The 20235-nt window shown below is 41.2% G+C and overlaps 2 protein-coding genes across 6 annotated transcripts in view; one reads left to right on the top strand and one right to left on the bottom strand.

Annotated features, from left to right (window-relative positions):
• Window positions 1-9876, top strand: part of LOC133614626 (sodium- and chloride-dependent GABA transporter 2-like) — a 31223-nt gene extending 21347 nt beyond the window's left edge. The window contains exons 9-14 of the mRNA XM_061972748.2: window positions 225-337; window positions 407-544; window positions 649-751; window positions 3716-3816; window positions 5854-6024; window positions 6164-9876. Coding sequence (XP_061828732.1) covers window positions 225-337; window positions 407-544; window positions 649-751; window positions 3716-3816; window positions 5854-6024; window positions 6164-6262 — 725 coding nt within the window. The 3' untranslated portion in view covers window positions 6263-9876. The remainder of the gene's footprint in view (window positions 1-224; window positions 338-406; window positions 545-648; window positions 752-3715; window positions 3817-5853; window positions 6025-6163) is intronic.
• A 120-nt stretch (window positions 9877-9996) lies between these two features.
• Window positions 9997-20235, bottom strand: part of LOC133614628 (CLOCK-interacting pacemaker) — a 21028-nt gene continuing 10789 nt past the window's right edge. For 3 of the 5 annotated variants that reach the window (XM_061972752.2, XM_061972755.2, XM_061972756.2), the window contains exons 2-4: window positions 18441-18617; window positions 18039-18235; window positions 9997-14645 (exon numbers count right to left, since the gene is read on the bottom strand). In XM_061972752.2, the coding sequence (XP_061828736.1) occupies window positions 13809-14645; window positions 18039-18235; window positions 18441-18617 (1211 nt within the window). In that variant the 3' untranslated portion in view covers window positions 9997-13808. Of the gene's footprint in view, window positions 14646-18038; window positions 18236-18440; window positions 18618-18802; window positions 18824-18900; window positions 19729-20235 lie in introns of those variants that run through there. The other 2 variants (XM_061972754.2, XM_061972753.2) reach the window with 2 other exon arrangements.

Raw genomic sequence — 20235 nt, 5'->3', positions numbered from 1 at the left:
ATTAGTTTTTGGTTAAAAGGACTTGGGACATGACTTGAGACTTTCCAGTCTTGACTTTGGACTTGACTCGGAACATGCCTGTCTTGACTCGGGACTTGACTCGAGACTTGAGGGAAAAGACTTGAGACTTACTTGTGACTTGCAAAACAATGACTTGGTCCCACCTCTGGTACTTAGTGAAAAAAGTTTGAGAACCACTCAGTGCATGGCCGTGTTCTTTCCAGGTCCAGGCTTGGCATTCATCGCTTATCCTCAGGCGGTGGCCATGATGCCGTTGCCTCAACTGTGGTCCATCTGCTTCTTCTTCATGATCATTCTCCTGGGCTTGGACACGCAAGTACAGACTTCTCATTAAGGGACTACTCACCCTTGCAATGTCCCTCTTATTTTTTTTTTCTGTGTAAAGTTTGTTGCCATGGAGGTGGCGATCACGTCCGTGGTGGACATGTTTCCCGCAGTGATGCGCCAGGCGGGCAGGCGGGAACTTTTCCTTCTCCTCTTTTGCCTCACATGTTTCTTCTCCCAGCTCATCATGATCACAGATGTGGGGATACATACTCCTTAGACACTTTATTAGGCACACCTGCAAAATCGAATGACATACAAGATAAGTACATTCCAAATAATCTTCCCTGCTCTCATTCTCAGGGAGGAATGTACATCTTTCAGGTGCTTGACTATTACGCCTGCAATGGAGCCTGCATCCTCTTTCTTTGTGTGTTTGAAACCTTAGCGGTGGGCTGGATATTTGGTAGGTAGACGAGCCCGTCCTGTGTATACTCCCAAACTTCACATCTTTTTATTTTAATTTTTTTAATTAATCAGTTTAACAAAATAATCCACAATACCATAATTTAATTCCAAAAAAACCAAACACAGCCCAGCACCATTCAAAATAGCAATCAGAGTAATTGAGAGGACACACAAACATGACACAAGACAATCCAAAAGTAGTCAAACAAAAATGAATATCAACAACAGTATAAATACTAAGAATTCCAACATAACAGTGATTATAAATCCCTCATTTACATTATCATCACAGCCATTTATAAAAAAAAAAAAAAAAAAACCATTTTAAAAATGAATAGTGTCACAGTGGCTTACACTTGCATCGCATCTCATAAGCTTGACACATTGTGTCCAATATTTTCCACAAAGATAAAATAATATATGACTCACATCTTAAAATAAAACCTATCCGTTTAAAATGGTTGAAAAATAGTATAGTACGGACCTTTAATATGTTTTAGTTCCATTGTGTGGGTCATACAGAGACACTGTATTTCATGTTTCATTCCAAAAGGTCACACAAAGGCTGAATTGGATAAAAACTGAAGCAATTTTCCCAGTAACAAACAATACAAAACCAATTAATACTTTCAGACACCCAAAATATTAACACAACACACGTACATATGAATGATGGCTGAAATGGACAAACATTTAATATCACTTTTACCTCGAATAAAAATCCTGTCAGCGAAGACAGTGACGAGTGGAGAGGAAGTTGGGGAAAAAAACAGGCATTCGTTTTTTTTTGTCCTGTCCAGCTACTCAGGCAAATCATATAGTTGATGTAGATGCCCATATCGGCTGTACAAATTTACTTTAGAAAATATAAGTGTGGGATTCTTCTCTTGTTGTCTTATTTGTATTTGACTTTACTAAATGTATTTATTTTATTATTTGGTGCAGCCGGGCCAGAGCAGGAGGGGATAGAAAGAGGGAAAAAAAGTAGACAGAGGGGGAAATTGCGGGGACAAGAGGGGGATTAGACAGAGACAACAACAACAGAACAAAAACAAGCATTATTAATTCCAAAAGTGTTTCTTACCTTGATTATCAAACTGCTAGTACTGCAACTTTTTTCGGCCACATGGTGGCTTATTTTGCAGTTGTACTCAATTAGAAAAGATAGAGACTACTCACTAATGTGGGAGATTCCTTGTTTAAAAACTTGATTCTGCAGGATACGAGAAGGAAAAACACACTACAGTCGGTCCTTGTTTATCTTTACTAATTGGTTTCGGATACACAAATTTCCACAGAGTAGGACTTATACATCCATCCATTTTCTACCGCTTGTCCTTCTCAGAGTACCCTGCACTCGGGCAAAAGGCAGGGTACACCCTGGACATTATGAATAGACTATGTTCATAGCTAAAGCATAACCGTTTACTACCTTCTAAAGACACTTTCAATATCATGAGAGCCCTCTAGACGTGAAATAACACCCTTTAGTCAACTTTACACTCTTTTAATACAATTTAGTAATTCTGCCTGAGGCTGTGCCAGTGACGTGCGGTCACTGGCGGGGCCTCACCTGCCATCATGGAAAGAAAAAAAATGTAAAAAGAAAAAAAATTAATTAAATTGTTATATGTATTCAGTGATTATACTATAAAGTTATTTTCCATTTAACTTCACCAGTTTTAGATTATTTTTTATTCAAAATCGCTGAATTTTCACATTTGCCGTTCAAATACTGAGAAGAGACGGTGCGGTGATCAGCAGCCAGTTGAGGCACGTCACTCAGTTGTGCCTCAACATGGATTGCGGACTCGGCTAACTGCTGGCCTGCTGTGCAGTGAGACCGTATTGCTATATGAACTATATTATACATTTCCATAGTTTAGTTAGCTGAGGTATATAATGTACAGTGTATTTTGTCAACAACTGTATGTGTGTAACGTATTTCTTGTGCTGAGCAATCATAAAACGGCTGCGAAGACGCACTGTGTGAGGCTCGCAGTAATCCCGCCTCCTGGTGCCGGTTAATGCACCCCCGCCGCAGAATGCACCCCCCGACGGGAGCGCCACACCAACCAAAGCCCACACCCAAACCCTCCACGTGCAAGACCGAATCCACCCAAAAAAAGTCACTTAAGCCAAAAAGTGCAAAAACAACAATGCTCGCGCCAGAGGAGCCGTGAACGACTGCAGGGACACAACATTAGGTACACCTGCAGACTGCAGCACGGATTTCATATTTCATTCATTCACAACTCCAACACCACTGTTCCCGCACTTATAAGTAAAAGGTAAGACCATAATAACGTTTTTTTAATTAAATGTGCTTTTTTGTGTGCTACAGTTTGTATGTGTAAAGTTAAAGTTTAGTTAAAGTAGCAATGATTGTCACACACACACTAGGTGTGGTGAAATTTGTCCTCTGCATTTGACCCATCCCCTTGATCACCCCCTGGGAGGTGAGGGGAGCAGTGGGCAGCAGCGGCGCCGCGCCCGGGAATAATTTTTGGTGATTTAACCCCCAATTCCAAGCCTTGATGCTGAGTGCCAAGCAGGGAAGAATGCTGGTATGAGTTTTTAAACACAACCCGTTAACTGCTGCCAATCAAATGGTGAATAAGATACTCTTTAGGGTTCATATGTTTGTAAATCTGACTGTGATGAAGTCAGTGCCTCACCAGCCATCAACCTCACCGCACGTCACTGGGCTGTGCCAATCAGTGGCCATGATACGCAACCAATCTGATTGGTTTGATCTCATCTAGTGGCCAATATTAATGTAGTATTTATATTTTTACTTAATTTGATCACTTTTATGCTTGCAAATGTTTAATTTTGGCTAAAAATGTTGTAAAATATGCTTAAAAAATGATCTTTGGTTGTAATGACAAGTTAAAAGTTGTAGTTCCAATATGGGCACATCTGTATGTGTGGGATGTTACAAAATGACTTCTCCGTACAGGAGCAGAGCGGCTGTATGCCGTCATCGTGGACATGACGGGTGAACGTGCTAATCCTTTCTTCAAAGTCTGCTGGCTCTACCTCACACCCATTGTGTCACTGGTGAGTGTATCGAAGAACATTTCAACGCAAGCTAATAATTCAGTATCAGATCTCTCGCAAAAAAAAAAAAAGACCATACTGCATCATACTGAGACATTTTTTTTTAGGTAGTCACAATATCAACATGGGCTTCATTTTGACAAACATGACATTTTTTCAAAGGGTTGACAAAAGTGTAATACACCACTATGTAGATCATGTATACAATTGAATTGAAGTATGTATTTCAAACCTGCACAGTACAACACTTTTTTTTTTTTTTTTTTTACATTTTGGCAGAGACATTTATGCAAGGCTTGAAAAGGGGTTGGATGAAGCAGATGCTTATAATATCCCAACCCCTCTCACTCATTCCACATTTAACATAAACCATATAATACAAGAACAATACTATACAAACAAAAACAAGAAAAACTCCTGTACACTAACAATATAATAGTACCACTGTTAGTATAAGACAAGACAAGACGAGACAACACACACACGCACACGCACACAAACACCCTCTGACCATACACCTCTCTCCCATCGCTCTGTACTGAGGGCATCAGTTTCTTTCCTCCTCGTACTCCTTCAGTACTTCTTTTTTAAACAGTCTTTTTAAATTGAATCATGTTGGAACATGTTTTTAACTCGTCCCCAAAGTTGTTCCACAGAGTGACTCCACGCACTGAAATGCACATTGATTTTAAAGTTGTTCTAAATTTAGGCAAATATAATTTGTTGTTTCCTCTTAGACTGCAACTATGGTGAGCATCTCTATCCTGGAATAGGTTCTGTATATTGGATGGTAGAGAGTTTTGGGATGCCCTAAACATAATTTGAGCAGTTTTAAAGTTGATCACATCGTGCAGTTTAAGTTGCTTTAACTCCATGAATAGTGGATTTGAATGATGTCTGTAGTGAACATTAGACACAATCCTAATGGCCTTTTTCTGCAGAGTGACTAAAGGCTGTAGATGGGATTTATAACAATTTCCCCAGACTTCAACACAATAGTTTAAATATGACATAATAAATGAATGATACAATAACAGCAGAGCATTGGTGTTCAATAAATACCATGAATTGATTTACGTGGACCCCGACTTAAACAAGTTGAAAAACTTTTTCGGGTGTTACCATTTAGTGGTCAATTGTACAGAATATGTACTGTACTGTGCAATCTACTAAGAAAAGTTTCAATCTATCAATCAATCAATCAATCAATGTGAAGTCATGTGGGATTCATTATGGCGGTCTACGAGCATGCGTTAGTGTCAATTGGAAATACTTTCTAAATCAGAGATGACCAAAGTGTGGCCCACAGCTATTTTATAATTTTCATCCTAAAAATACTACTATATACTATTACCAACAAAAACATAAAAAATGTAATAAAAGATCATACAGGTGGCTTGTAACCAGAAAAAGTTGCAATCTTGACCCTAATAACAAAGCTGCCATGTTTTATTCTTTAAAACTGTCATTGCTCAAAAAATAATGAATCAATGTTATGAATTATTGACTGTACTTAAAATAATGTATTTAAAATATTTGGGGAGGAAATTATTGCATATTTTGTTTTCTGTGACAACAAGAAAATGAAACAAACTTCCATAATGGCTCGATCTGAAGTTGATATAGAGCAGTGATTCTCAAACTATGGTACATGTACCACTCACTATACAATAAAGAGAGTATGGCCAACTCGGTTTCAGGTGATCTCCTCAATGATACCATATCTCAGTCATTGTGCAGAAATATTGGGAAATAAATACAAAAGTACACTTATTCACTTCGCATGTTACAAAAAGAAAGATCAGTTAGAATAATACATGATGAGTAATACATAAAGTGTTTACAAATACATTGGAGGCAGTTGACATACTTCACACACAAGTCACAATTTCTCTGGGATTGTTGGTCCAAAGCTAATGAAGATTTTGGCAAAATGAGGGTGGTAAGTTATATTTTTGGTTCTGTATATATTTTTTTACGTTTGTTGCGCCGTCGCAGGTGTACCTGCAAGTATGACATACTTTATTGTTTCCCCAGGGATCTTTCATTTGTTCACTTGTCGAGTATCAGCCCTTGACCTTTAATCGCTGGTACGTGTACCCTACCTGGGCCCACGTAATGGGCTGGATCCTGGCCCTCTCCTCCATCCTGCTGGTGCCAGGCTGGGCACTGTACAAGCTGAGCACCGCCACTGGAACCCTTAGTCAGGTGGGGCAAGGCTGCATCTCACAATACCCTGTGAAAGACTTACAGTACTTATTTATGACATTGTGCTTACTTTGCATCCTTCTGTAATGAGGCAATGGATGAAGATTGGAGCTTACTTTGATTTGTGTCCACTTGTTAGCGTCTCCATAAACTGTGCTGGCCCGAGCAGCCTGACCACTCATTGACCAGAAAGGAAGAGACGGCACTGCAACCCATCACTGGGGAGGATCTGGAATGACAAAAAAAAAAACCCAAGGGAGACAAGCACAATGTATCCCACTAGATACCATCCCATTGAAGTAATGTAGAGGTTACCCATACCTGATACAGTAGAGAAGGGATTCATATGACCCCACTCCTGGGTGGATCTCATGTGAGAGGAAGGTGGGGGCGGGGGGGTTAATCATCTTGCAATGCAGTCTGCTGAAAATGATGGCACGCACCACTCTACATAGCAACCGACTGTGTGGTCAAAGTTGGAATTGCCACAAAGCACATTTTAAGACAGGCCTGGGCAATTATTTTGACTTGGGGGCCTAATTTAGAGAAAAAAATGTGCCCGGGGGCGGGTATATCTGATTTTTAGGAACACTAATACAAAACCTCACAATAATGTCTGATTGAATGCTAAAAATGTTATGATGGACCGCCTTAAAAAACGGAATGGAATTTCAAGCTTTTTTACTGAATGAGACACCCTGGCCAGGATCTTCAGCTCTCGCTGGATCGGTTCGCAGCCGAGTGTGAAGCAACTGGGATGAGAATCAGCACCTCCAAGTCCGAGTCCATGGTTCTCGCCCGGAAAAGGGTGGAGTGCCATCTCCGGGTTGGGGAGGAGATCTTACCCCAAGTGGAGGAGTTCAAGTGCCTCGGAGTCTTGTTCACGAGTGAGGGAAGAGTGGATCGTGAGATCGACAGGCGGATCGGTGCAGCGTCTTCAGTAATGCTGACGCTGTATTGATCCGTTGTGGTGAAGAAGGAGCTGAGCCGGAAGGCAAAGCTCTCAATTTACCGGTCAATCTACGTTCCCATCCTCACCTATGGTCATGAGCTTTGGGTTATGACCGACAGGACAAGATCACGGGTACAAGCGGCCGAAATGAGTTTCCTCCGCCGGGTGGCGGGGCTCTCCCTTAGAGATAGGGTGAGAAGCTCTGCCATCCGGGGGCCACTCAAAGTAAAGCCGCTGCTCCTCCACATCGAGAAGAGCCAGATGAGGTGGTTCGGGCATCTGGTCAGGATGCCACCCGAACGCCTCCCTAGGGAGGTGTTTAGGGCACGTCCGACCGGTAGGAGGCCGCGGGGAAGACCCAGGACACGTTGGGAAGACTACGTCTCCCGGCTGGCCTGCGAACGCCTCGGGGTCCCACAGGAAGAGCTGGACGAAGTGGCTGGGGAGAGGGAAGTCTGGGATTCCCTGCTTAGGCTGCTGCCCCCGCAACCCGACCTCGGATAAGCGGAAGAAGATGGATGGATGGACACCCAGAATGTACCAGGACGTGAAAATAAAGAATGTGGGATTTACAATATTAACTATGAACGATGAAACACTGAATATTGACAACGTATGAACGCCACATCCCCTCTCGATTAACATATTTTACAATCAAGCGAAACGCAACAAAAATGCAACAAACACAGCTAAATATAAACGCGAAAAAACGAAGAAAAAACCTCCCGCATTTCAGGCTGGCCGCTCTGGAAACACTCTGTAGAAGCATTCCACACCCACACTGCTTGGTACCTCGTCTGAGCTGCTGTGACTTAGATTACCAGAGTAACTAGTATATCATGCAAAACAGCAGATTCCAACCATTGAAATACTTTGTATAGTTCAAGACTTACGTAAATTTGAAAACATCACTGCACATCACAATGGCGGCTACAGTTTCCATCCTAAAGATCTAAAACAATTATTTGGGAATGTCCGACGGGCCAGATTGAAAAGCTTAACGGGCCGCATGTGGCCCCCGAGCCTTAATTTGCCCAGGTCTGTTTTAAGACAAGCCATCTGGCGGCTAAAGTGGATAGTGCAACCCCCCCCCCAATTCGTCATGTGTCAGGTAAACTGCAAGGAATGGGGCCTTATGAATCCCCTTCCTACTGTACATGTGAAAATGAAGAATTATTCATTTTGTTGAACATCTGAGTTTCAATTTCATTATTTTGCCATCACTGAAATTGTAATTCTTCATAAAACAGCTTGATTCTTTTGACTTCGAATGTATGACAAAAAAATGTTACCTTTATAAGCAAACAAAATGTAAAGTAAAACTGTGGCCTGCACCCACAACACGAGTAACGGAGACAATTTGAGTACAGTGGTATCTCCACTTAGAGTGTTTCAAAATAAGAGCAGTCTCTTGGCTAATTGTTATTGTTGCATGCATCCCTCCATTAGTTGATGTAGCAAATGTCAGGGTGAACCCTATAAAATCTGACCAAAACATTTGGTATTACTTGCTCGCATTTGGTTATAGCTAGAGATTTACATAACTTTGTTTTTCCAACCATAGTAAGGACGAAAATGAGTGTGAGGGACAGTGTTGAGAAGATATTCATTGAATTAATAAAATAAATCATCCATGGGTGGAGTGCCATCTCCGGGTTGGGGAGGAGATCTTGCCCCAAGTGGAGGAGTTCAAGTACCTCGGAGTCTTGTTCCCGAGTGAGGAAGAGTGGATCGTGAGGTCGACAGGCGGATCGGTGCTGCGTATTCAGTAATGTGGACGCTGTATCGATCCGTTGTGGTGAAGAAGGAGCTGAGCCGGACGGCAAAGCGCTCAATTTACTGGTCGATCTACGTTCCCATCCTCACCTATGGTCATGAGCTTTGGGTTATGACCGAAAGGACAAGATCACGGCTACAAGCGGCCGAAATGAGTTTCCTCCGCCGGGTGGCGGGGCTCTCCAATAGAGATAGGGGGAGAAGTTCTGCCATCCGGGAGGAGCTCAAAATAAAGCCGCTGCTCCTCCACATCGAGAGGAGCCAGATGAGGTGGTTCGGGCATCTGTTCAGGATGCCACCCGAACGCCTCCCTAGGGAGGTGTTTAGGGCACGTCTAACCGGTAGGAGGCCACGGGGAACGCCTCGGGATCCCCCGGGAGGAGCTGGACGAAGTGGCTGGGGCGAGGAAAGTCTGGGCTTCCCTGCTTAGGCTGCTGCCCCCGCGACCCGACCTAGGCTAAGCAGAGGAAGATGGATGGATGGATATTGCTAACTTGGTGAGGCGATTAGAGCGTATCACTGCTAGTCTGCACCATACTGAAGTAGAATGAGTCCAACGCCAGCCATGAATGTTAAAATAATATCAACATGGTGGACATTCATCCATGAAAAAGTGGAAAAGCTGCTGATTTTGGTGTTTGATGGAGAAGCAGCTGGAAGGAGATATCACTCCCTACGTTATGTTACCGTATTTTCCGCACTATAAGGCGCACCGGATTATAAGGCGCACCTTCAATGACTGGCCTATTTTAAAAATGTGTTCATATATAAGGCGCACCTCATAAGGCGCATAGAATAGACGCTACAGTAGAGGCTGGGGTTACGTTATGCATCCCGTAGTTGCGAGACCTGTTGTGGCTCAATATTGGTCGATATATAAGGCGCACCGGATTATAAGGTGCACGGTCAGCTTTTGAGAAAATTGGAGGTTTTAAGGTGCGCCTTATAGTGCGGAAAATACGGTACTTCACAAAAGTGCTGTAGTTTGTGCTACATTCTATTGTATTGTTTCTACACAATATTTCTCATCTAAATGTTTGTCTTTCATTTTAAAAAGCATGTTACATGTTAAAATGGTGCTGTTTTGGGCTGGCCGAGCACCAGTTAAATTGATTTCAAATACATTTTGGGTGATATTGATTTGTGACACAAGTGTTTCGAGTTAAGAGCTCTGACGCGGCACCGATTAAGCTCAAGAGTTGAGGTACTTCTGTACTTACTTTTCGGCAATTAGACTCACAATCTGTGCTTTACCTTCAATTTATTCAATCGCAACTGTATAAACAACACAATGTTTCAGAAGCGTGTGCAATGTAGTCAGTGGCCGCCATCAGCATCAGCAGAAGAGCAAGTAACTGAAAGCCAATACAGTACAAGGCATCAAACTACTCAGTCAATCTTAAGAGTGTTTACATTGAGACAGATGACTGCATAACGCTGCCAGATTGGAGTCCTGCTGAAGAGAAAACTGAAAATGTTGGGGAGGCCATACTTGACTTGTGCTTTAGAGGAAGGTCAACTCAACTTTTAAAAAGGTGACGGAAAAGTATAGAGATCCTTTCTTTGACACAATTATACAGGCTGACTTTAATTTAGTAGCATTTGGTTTGAAGGCCCTAGTTGCATTTTGTATTACAGTCATGCGGACATTTGTCTTTGCCACACCGAGTTGGCCTAAAAACAGGAGTGTCCAAACCTAAGACTGGAGATCATTTTGTACTAATCAAGGAGAAACAGATCACGTGTCTGCTTTTTGCAATTGATCTCTACATTATTGATAAAATACAAGTGTAAACAATTGTATTTAAGTATTATTACTATTAACATTAGGGACAAGCGGTAGAAAATGGATACATGGAGACTGACCTACTCAGTGGCCTAGTGGTTAGAGTGTCCGCCCTGAGATCGGTAGGTTGTGAGTTCAAACCCCGGCCGAGTCATACCAAAGACTATAAAAAAATGGGACCCATTACCTCCCTGCTTGGCACTCAGCATCAAGGGTTGGAATTGGGGGTTAACTCATCAAAAATGATTCCCGGGCGCGGCCACCGCTGCTGTCCACTGCTCCCCTCACCTCCCAGGGGGTGATCAAGGGTGATGGGTCAAATGCAGAGAATAATTTCACCACACCTAGTGTGTGTGTGACAATCATTGGTACTTTAACTTTATACAGTGGAACCTCGATTTAAGAGCCCCTCAAATTGCGAACTTTTCGGTTTAGGAACTTTTAGATTGAGCCAAATATGCTTTTAGGGTGCAAACCATGTCTCGGAGTGAGAACGCTTCTTTCATCCATTTTGTGCTTGCTCGTATTGAAGAAGCCAGCTTTGGAAAACAGCAAGTTTTCAATTGTGATGAGAACTGACTTTTCTGGTAAAAAAAAAAAAAATGCCAAAGCGGACTTATTTCAAAGCAGCGTAGAAGACACTTGTTCAGCGACACCTCTTCCGAGAGCACACACACATTCAACCTTTCTCTCCTCTCTTGAGCTGCTCCTTTGCAGTACTCCAAGTGGATTTTACTTTTTAGAAGTATATTATTGTAGCAAAATGGATGTTAAAGTTAAGGATTGTGTGACTTCTGATCATTTGTGAGGGCACCAAAGGGACTTGTGTGTGCGCATGTTGGCAGAGCATACAGCACAGTTCAGCTTGTCGTTTTAGCTTGTTACTAGTCAAGTCATCACCTCCTTATGTTTGTTTGATATACAGTACTGTACTGTAAAACACTTTATATATTGTGTTCAAAGTGTACAGACCTTAACTAAAATATGGAGTTTTGTCAAGGCTGGAATCCATAATTCATATTTACATTGTTTCTGGTGAAAATAATTTGCTTCACTATACCAACTTTGATTTACGAGCCCTGTTTAAGAACCAATTAAGTCTGTAAATTGAGGTTCCACTGTACTTCATCCTGGGAGTTCTCAAAGTGTAAGGTGAAACAGCCTGAGAAAAATTTGGAAAACATTTGTTCTAACCTGCTTAGCTAACTTGTGTTATGTCTAAAGTAGGGCTATCCAAAAATAAGTTAACTCATGTGATGAATCACACAAAATGATCACATTAATCCGCAGATTAATCACACAATTTATTTGGACTGTAAATGCTCCTTTAGCTTAAGTGCGGATGGTTACTGAAAGGTTTGTTGTACGGTCTGTGATCGGGTCAACGCATGAGTCAGTATAAAGAGGAGTGAGGAGCTCCGTGCTCACTGGTAAATTTACCTTTAAGAATCCACCCTGACTGGACTTTCGATACAACTGTTATGAGCAAATCGATAATGTACATTTAAGTAAAACATGTTTATAAATAATGCTGAATGACATCCTGACAATAAAATTGGCATTTGTGTCCAAATATTTAGGTTAATTTCAATTATTCAGGCAAGTAATAACCTGTGACCTCAGGGTATTAATGATTACGGCAGTAAAACTCCAGACAGTTAGTATTACCGTTTTAAATTAAAATGATTGAAAAACCATGATTGATAATAACACTTCGATAAACTCGTGGACTAACTGATATGCTAACATGAAAAACGAGACATTAAGATACCTCAATATAAACATTTACAAATTTTACTGACTGAGCAACTAAAATATTCAATTGTGTACATTAAATCTACAAGCTGTACTCTCTTAGAACACAGTGATCGTTCTATATTTATAGGAATATGACACGGAAATTATTTTACGATGCATTCAAGAACCGCTGATCAGAGTAGGACGCCTGCCAGAACACTCATCAGTAAAACAAACAAAATGCATGCAAAATAGTGTGCTTTCTAACAGTGTTTATATTTATTTTAGTTATTAAAAAAAACAACTAAAGTAAACCCCTTACACATTCAACAATAATAAGTAAGGATGTTCGATAATGGCTTTTTTGCCGATATCCGATATTCCGATATTGTCCAACTCTTAATTACCGATACTGATATCAACCGATACCGATATATGCAGTCGTGGAATTAACACATTATTATGCCTAATTTGGACAACCATGTATGGTGAAGATAAGGTCCTTTTTAAAAAAATTAATTAAATAAAATAAGATAAATAAATTAAAAACATTTTCTTGAATAAAAAAGAAAGTAAAACAATATAAAAACAGCTACATAGAAACTAGTAATTAATGAAAATTAGTCAAATTAACTGTTAAAAGGTTAGTACTATTAGTGGACCAGCAGCACGCACAATCATGTGTGCTTACGGACTGTATCCCTTGCAGACTGTATTGATGTATATTGATATATAATGTAGGAACCAGAATATTAATAACAGAAAGAAACAACCCTTTTGTGTGAATGAGTGTAAATGGGGGAGGGAGGTTTTTTGGGTTGGTGCACTAATTGTAAGTGTATCTTGTGTTTTTTATGTTGATTTAAAAAAACTAAACAAAAAAAAACAACCAAAAAAACGATACCGATAATAAAAAACCCGATACCGATAATTTCCGATATTACATTTTAAAGCATTTATCGGTCGATAATATCGGCAGGCCGATATTATCGGACATCTAATAATAAGTAATAATTCTGTTCACTATAACTGTGATATGAAGTTTTTATATCGTTACATCTCTAACCGTGATTAATCCAAATTCAAATGTGTGATTAATCTGGTTTAAAAAACTGAACCATATGGCAGCCCTGGTTTTAAGGCAAAAATAATCAGGTCCTACAATTCGGGCAAAAAATGGCATTATAAATGTGCCCAAAAAAGTTCCACATTTCAGCGAGTAAGGGGAGTAGGTCATGTTCTCAGACTTTGAACACAAGCTTTGTGTTTTGATGTGCGAAGAATGTTTTGGAATACACTGCGGGCCGCAAATGGCTTAATACCGGACTTTGGACACCCCTGGTCCAAGGCAGAGGCAACTTTATACCACTGAAGAAGTGCGCAGGAGGACCACGGTGGTCCACCATAGTGGTAATGAAATATAAAAAAAAAAAGGGATTGTCGGTATCCATTGATGATCAACATCACACACATTGTTCAGAAAGAAGTGCCTGGTTGCACCTGAGTGCCGCTCTTCCTTCTAAAAGGCACACGTCACATTTGACCAGTTAGGCTATCTGGAGGTTTAAAGGCAACTTCCTCCCTGCACGCTTCTGCCTCACAGTTCTGTCTTGGTATGTCCACAGCATCTCCACAACAGCCAGATGAATCCAGATGAGACGCCGATTGGAAATGTTGCAGGTTTTTCAGACTGGGATAGTAGCTGGACTCGGCCATGGTCCTGTGCACGCTCTGCCAGGTGGCGGCGCTGCCGCAATCAGCGGCCTGGCAGAGCAGCTCAGTGTGCTCGCGCAGCTCGGCAATCTCCCGCTCGGTGGCGTAGCTCTGGCGCAGCAGCTCTTTGGTGCGGCGCGTGATGTCCAGCAAGCCCGACTGACGCAGGATCTCCGCCGTGTTGAGGAAGCGGCGGTGGCGAGTGCTGCCCGCGCCGTTTCTCTGAGGCCCCCGGCTGGTGAGGACTGAGGAGCTGGAGGATGGAGAAGGAGGAGTCTTGCAAGAGGAGGCTGCAGCAGGACTGGAGGAGGGTGAAGATGATGACGATGAACAGGGATGCTCCAAGGTGGCCACAGCTTTGAGGTACCCCTTGCGTTCTGTGCACACCCTCTTCCTCAAATTCTGCACCTGGTTGTTGGACAAGGTCTTATCCGGCGGCTTCTTGCTTGGGTGCGGTGCGATGCGGGGGTAGGAGTTGAGGATGGGCAAGTAGGTCGCGTGGTTGTTCTTCTGAGACGAGGGCTTGTGGAGATGGAGGGCGGTCGGCATCAGGCTGGGCTGCTGGAAGAGGATCATATTTGTGCTGCCAGAGCCTGCCGCCTCACTCACACCATTTCTCCACAGCAGCCTGCCATTTTTCTGGATGCTTTCTGGCTGCTGGACAAGGACAGTAGGAGTAAATATCGATTGTCAACATAAAAGCATGAATACTGCTCTCCTCATCAAATTATTGCAGTGCAAGATTTTAAATTATTGTAATTAGAGACGTCCGATAATGGCTTTTTTGCCGATATCCGATATTGTCCAACTCTTAATTACCGATATCAACCGATACCGATATATACAGTCGTGGAGTTAACACATTATGCCTAATTTTGTTGTGATGCCCCTCAGGATGCATTAAGGGCGTGGTGGGCGGGGTAGGGAGTAGCGGGGGGTGTATATTGTAGCGTCACGGAAGAGTTAGTGCTGCAAGGGGTTCTGGGTATTTGTTCTGTTGTGTTTATGTTGTGTTACGGTGCGGATGTTCTCCCGAAATGTGTTTGTCATTCTTGTTTGGTGTGGGTTCACAGTGTGGCGCATATTTGTAACAGTGTTAAAGTTGTTTATACGGCCACCCTCAGTGTGACCTGTATCGCTGTTGACCAAGTATGGTTTGCATTCACTTGTGTGTGTGAAAAGCCGTAGATATTATGTGACTGGGCCGGCACGCAAAGGCAGTGCCTTTAAGGTTTATTGGCACTCTGTACTTCTCCTTACGTTCGTGTACACAGCGGCATTTAAAAAAAAGTCATAAATTTTACTTTTTAAACAGATACCGATAATTTCCGATATTACATTATTAAGCATTTATTGGACGTTAATATCGGCAGTCAGATATTGGACATCTCTCATTCTAATTATATTTTTTATAAATATGGAATAATTATTCTTACATTTATTCATTTTAAATTATTTTATTAAATTTAATTTTTCATCCAAATACATTTTTAATCATTCCTTGCTGGTTGGCGAGGAGGAATCACATGGCTTTAGTGCCTTATAGTGAAACAGAGGAGCTAAATGAAAGAGCGGTCCAATAAACACTTTTTAACTTGACTTTAGGTCTACAGGGTTTTCAAAAATACATTTGGAAAAAAAATGACAGTACAGTGAAACCTTTAAGAACCCCTCATTTCAAAATCAAGGATTGTAATTGGGGCTTAAATCATCAAAAATGATTCCCGGGCGCGGCCGCTGCTGCTCACTGCTCCCCTCACCTCCCAGGGGGTGATCAAGGGTGATGGGTCAAATGCAGAGAATAATTTCGCCACACCTACTGTGTGTGTGTGTGTGTGTGTGTGTGTGTGTGTGTGTGTGTGTGTGTGTGTGTGACAATCATTGGTACTTTACTGAATTTACGAACCACAGACTGAATAAAACTATGCTTTGCTGTACACACATTGTCTCGCGAATTGATTAACGTGGACCCGGACTTAAACAAGTTGAAAAACTTATTCGGGTGTTACCATTTAGTGGTCAATTGTACGGAATATGTACTGAACTGTGCAATCTACTAATAAAAGTTTCAATCAATCAATCAATCAATCAAACTGTACGAGCGTTTCACCCACCCATTGTGTGTCTGCAGCTTAGCCATTTTGTGTCCAAAAAGGGGGCTGATTGAGCTTCGGTGCTCATAGTAGATACTTTGTGTGCCTTTTAAGTATTTTTTAGCCTTTACGACATTTTAAAATTTTTGCCAGCTCAAAATGAGTCCAAAAAAAGCAACTGACAAGCGATGCGTGCTTTGAAACATTCAGAAAGAATCCACAGCGTTGTCTGCACTGCCTCCTCCCAACCTCCACTGCACGCACTGATGATTTTTAGTCCTAATCTTTATAACGACCTGGCTGTATAAGTTAACGAGTTTTGTGATTTCAAACTGTGAGTGTTTGCTGCAAATAATGACAGTTCAGCTACTTGTTGTGGTTTTGGCTTTGTTATTAAATAGAAAGTTGATTCATCTTGTTATGTTTGTTTGATATACAGTACACTGCAAAAAGTTCAAAAACAAGAAAACAAAAAACAAAAATTAGGGGTATTTTATTTGAACTAAGCAAAATTATCTGCCAATAGAACAAGAAAATTTGGCTTGTCAAGACTTTCCAAAACAAGTAAAATGAGCTAACTTCAATGAACCCAAAAATACCTTAAAATAAGTATATTCCTAATAACAAGTGCACTTTTCTTGGTAGAAAAAAAAAATTGACCTTTTTGCTCAATATGTTGAAAAATATTCTTAAATTAAGTAAATGCTAGTGCCATTATCTAGACATAATGATATGGGCTCGGCATTACATTTCTTGAAACCAGCAAACTTATACTAAAATCTAATTTATTGTTCTTAATGGAAAGGCAACAAGGCAAGCGCTTGTTACTCACGGGGTCTCCTAGCCACTCAGGCAAATCATATGGTCTAAAAATGCATTTTTCCATCGATAACATGACATCATCGCGCCAAGTGCGTGCTCTTTCAGTCAATTAGTGCGCATATATACAGCCCGGCCCCCGGCCAAAATGTTTTTAATTGTCATTTTGAGGAATTTATCTGAATGTGCATGAACTATTTCTGTTCAAAATTGTTTGAAATGTTAAATGTTTAAATATTAACTGTCAGTTTACTGTACTGTGCCAACTGTACCACTATATGAGTACGTATTTTCTATTGTTTCATTGAAAATAAAACAGCAAAGTCATCTGTTTTAATATGAGACACAATTGTGTCAAAGTCATGATTTTTTTACTTCATGCTTGAAATAAGAAATTCTTACTTTGAAATAGTAGCTTTATACTTGTGAGTGTTGATGACACAGCTTTGCATCAGTTGATATTCTAGTTTCAAGCATGTTTTACTCAATATAGGTCATAAAATCTCAGCAACAAGCTGTAATATCTTACTGAGATCATTTAGGACCAAAACCCTTAAAACAAGTAAAACACTAATATAAAATCTGCTTAGTGAGAAGACTGATCTTATTAGACAGAAAATAAGCAAATATCACCCTTATTTGAGATATTTAATCTTACTTAGATTTCAGTTTTTGCAGTGTAGCTGGGTGATTTGGCCCCCAAAAAAGTATTTTTTTTTCACATTATCCAAACACGAATAATATCACTTTTATTTTTATTTTTTTTATTTTTTTTAATTAAAAGGCGGATTGTCCCGTTTTCTGCACCATGACTAGAAAAGGTTGTTTGGATTGGGTCATGTAAGTAACTGTACAGATCATTGTCTCTGACCTGAAATTCTTACATTGTCAACAAATTTGTGACAAATTGCCACCTGGTATTTAAATATAATATGAAAACACCCCATAGGCCAGTTTGCTTATTGAAATGGTCCTCCTGCAGTCATCTCACGGGCCAAATTGACAATGCCGGCGGGTATAACCTGTGGTTTGGACACCCCTGATTTAAGACGAGATGCTATTGCTGTAAGATAAAATAAGCACTCCTTATTCCCCTTCAAACATGCATGCATTATGCAGGCGTATGATCACTGTTTACCTGCTTAAGTACTATGCTGTTGATGATGTAGATCGGCTGGATGGGTTGGCCTCTTGGTATCCGTGAAGAATTCCCAGTTTTTCCTTTCCCAGCATCTTGGCCGTGATGGGACGGCGGCACCACAGCGCCCTCTCTGGACTGACTTTTAATGCTCTGCTGATCCTCCACGTCCGTCTGCTGCCAGTCGGAGCCGTTGTCTGCAGTAATGAGATCAGCATGTTTGTGACATCGCTGAAGTGAAGACGACACCTGACCCATTAGTCACATGATTGACGGCACTGTTTGTCGCAGACTGGCTTTAAACTTGTCATTTCCTGTTCTGACTTGCACCGGCATAGCCGAGTGGGAGTTAATCAGCCTAAAGAGACAATGAAAACCTCGGCCATGTTGACTTCGCCTCACCAGAGTAGCCAGAGTCTTTTTCTGAGCTGCAGCCTCGTTCGCGGCGGTCGTCCGTGTCCTTAGCCTGGCGCAACGCCTTTAGAGTCAAACTGTTGCTCTTGTCTTTGGCATTCTTGCTGCTCGGAGGATGAGAACCACGCTCGCTCAACCGAAGCTCCTCTTTCACCATACTGGCTCCTGATGACAATACACACCATTTATTAAAATGAATAATGAATAATGGAGATGTTAGTCTACTTTCTGTCACAAAACAAGCTCGGACAAATACTGTGAAGATGCTTTAATTTCTTCTTTTGCAGATACATATAAACGAGGGAACTCTAAAAGGGAGTACCTCCATTCGTCAAGTTTTATTTTCTTACCTTGTACTGTCCACTCCAGCCCTATAGGTGGCAGTAATGTGCATTACAAAGTGGCGAATGAAGGGGAAAATACTTTTCTTTGAAACATTAACAAGTACCATCCATCCATTTTCTACCACTTGTCCCTTTCGGGGTCGCGAGGGGGCTGGAGCCTATCCCATCTGCACTCAGGCAGAAAGCGGGGTACACCTTGGACAAGTCGCCACCTCATCACTGGACCAACACAGAGACAACATTCACACTCATAAGTTACCTAAACCGAAAAGAGGACGGAGCGCGACTTTGAAGCAAGCGACAATTGGTAAGAAATGTGTCATTTCCTGTCTTTAATAATGATTTGGAGTGCATGAGAAAGTGGACCTGAAGATGTAGCTCTATCTGTCCACGTGGTTGTTTATTGACACTTTGTTGAAGTTATTGAACCGTTTGAACACCTCGGGATCCCCCGGGAAGAGCTGGACGAAGTGGCTGGGGAGAGGGAAGTCTGGGCTTCCCTGCTTAGGCTGCTGCCCCCGCGACCCGACCTCGGATAAGCGGAAAAAGATGGATGGATGGATGGATGAAGTTATTGCCCAACTGGGATTTTAGTCCATTTGTACTACCAGGTACCAATTTATGTAAAATAAAACGGTGCCCATTTTTATACCTTTGTTTCATGTGACCTCACGTCCGGGTGAAGACTCTGAACCATCTCCAGCGCTTGGCCGGGAAACAAGCAGTTAAGCACTCAACGCGGACTCAACTGAACTGCCTCTCGATAATGTTACAATTTTCCATGCCAACAGAGCAAGAAAAAGGCGCTCTAAAATGCTAATATATGTTGAATTTGCCACAGACATACTCCTGATTACCATTAGCAATTTTACATGGCAATTTCAACATCTTCAAATTTGGTGATAAAAACTACATCTAAGAAAAATATTAAAATCGATTCATATCTGAATAGTGATTCAAAATTGATTCATAAATTTCTAAAATGTATTTTTATTTTTTTAAAGATGTTTTTTCCGCCATCTCAGCGCTTACTCGCTGCACATATACATCATACGCTAGCATTCAAGAGAAGCTTTTGTAACTTATAACCTGTTTTGAACCATTTAATTTTATCATTTGTATACCAAATATTAAACGCAAATCGGTTTCAATCGAATCCTTGCCCCCAAAATCAAAATCAAATAGGGAATTGTTGTAAGATTTCCTCCCTAATATGCATGTTACAAACAGCTGGTGTGTAATACGCACGATACTTAGAGTACGGTATAAACACTTTGTAGGACTGAACAAAAGACAATATTGGTACATTTTACATTTTCCTGAGGGAACTCTCCTGAAGGAATCAATAAAGTGCTATCCATCTATCTATTAAAGTTAATGGCAAAGACTACTTCTTGGCTCAGGCAACACAGAAAGTATATACTGCCATCTAACAGATA

Source organism: Nerophis lumbriciformis, linkage group LG17 (assembly GCF_033978685.3).
Source record: "Nerophis lumbriciformis linkage group LG17, RoL_Nlum_v2.1, whole genome shotgun sequence".
In the NCBI taxonomy this organism is placed as follows: domain Eukaryota; kingdom Metazoa; phylum Chordata; class Actinopteri; order Syngnathiformes; family Syngnathidae; genus Nerophis; species Nerophis lumbriciformis.
Note: the sequence above shows the minus strand (reverse complement) of the source record. Positions and strands in the feature narration are given on the sequence as shown.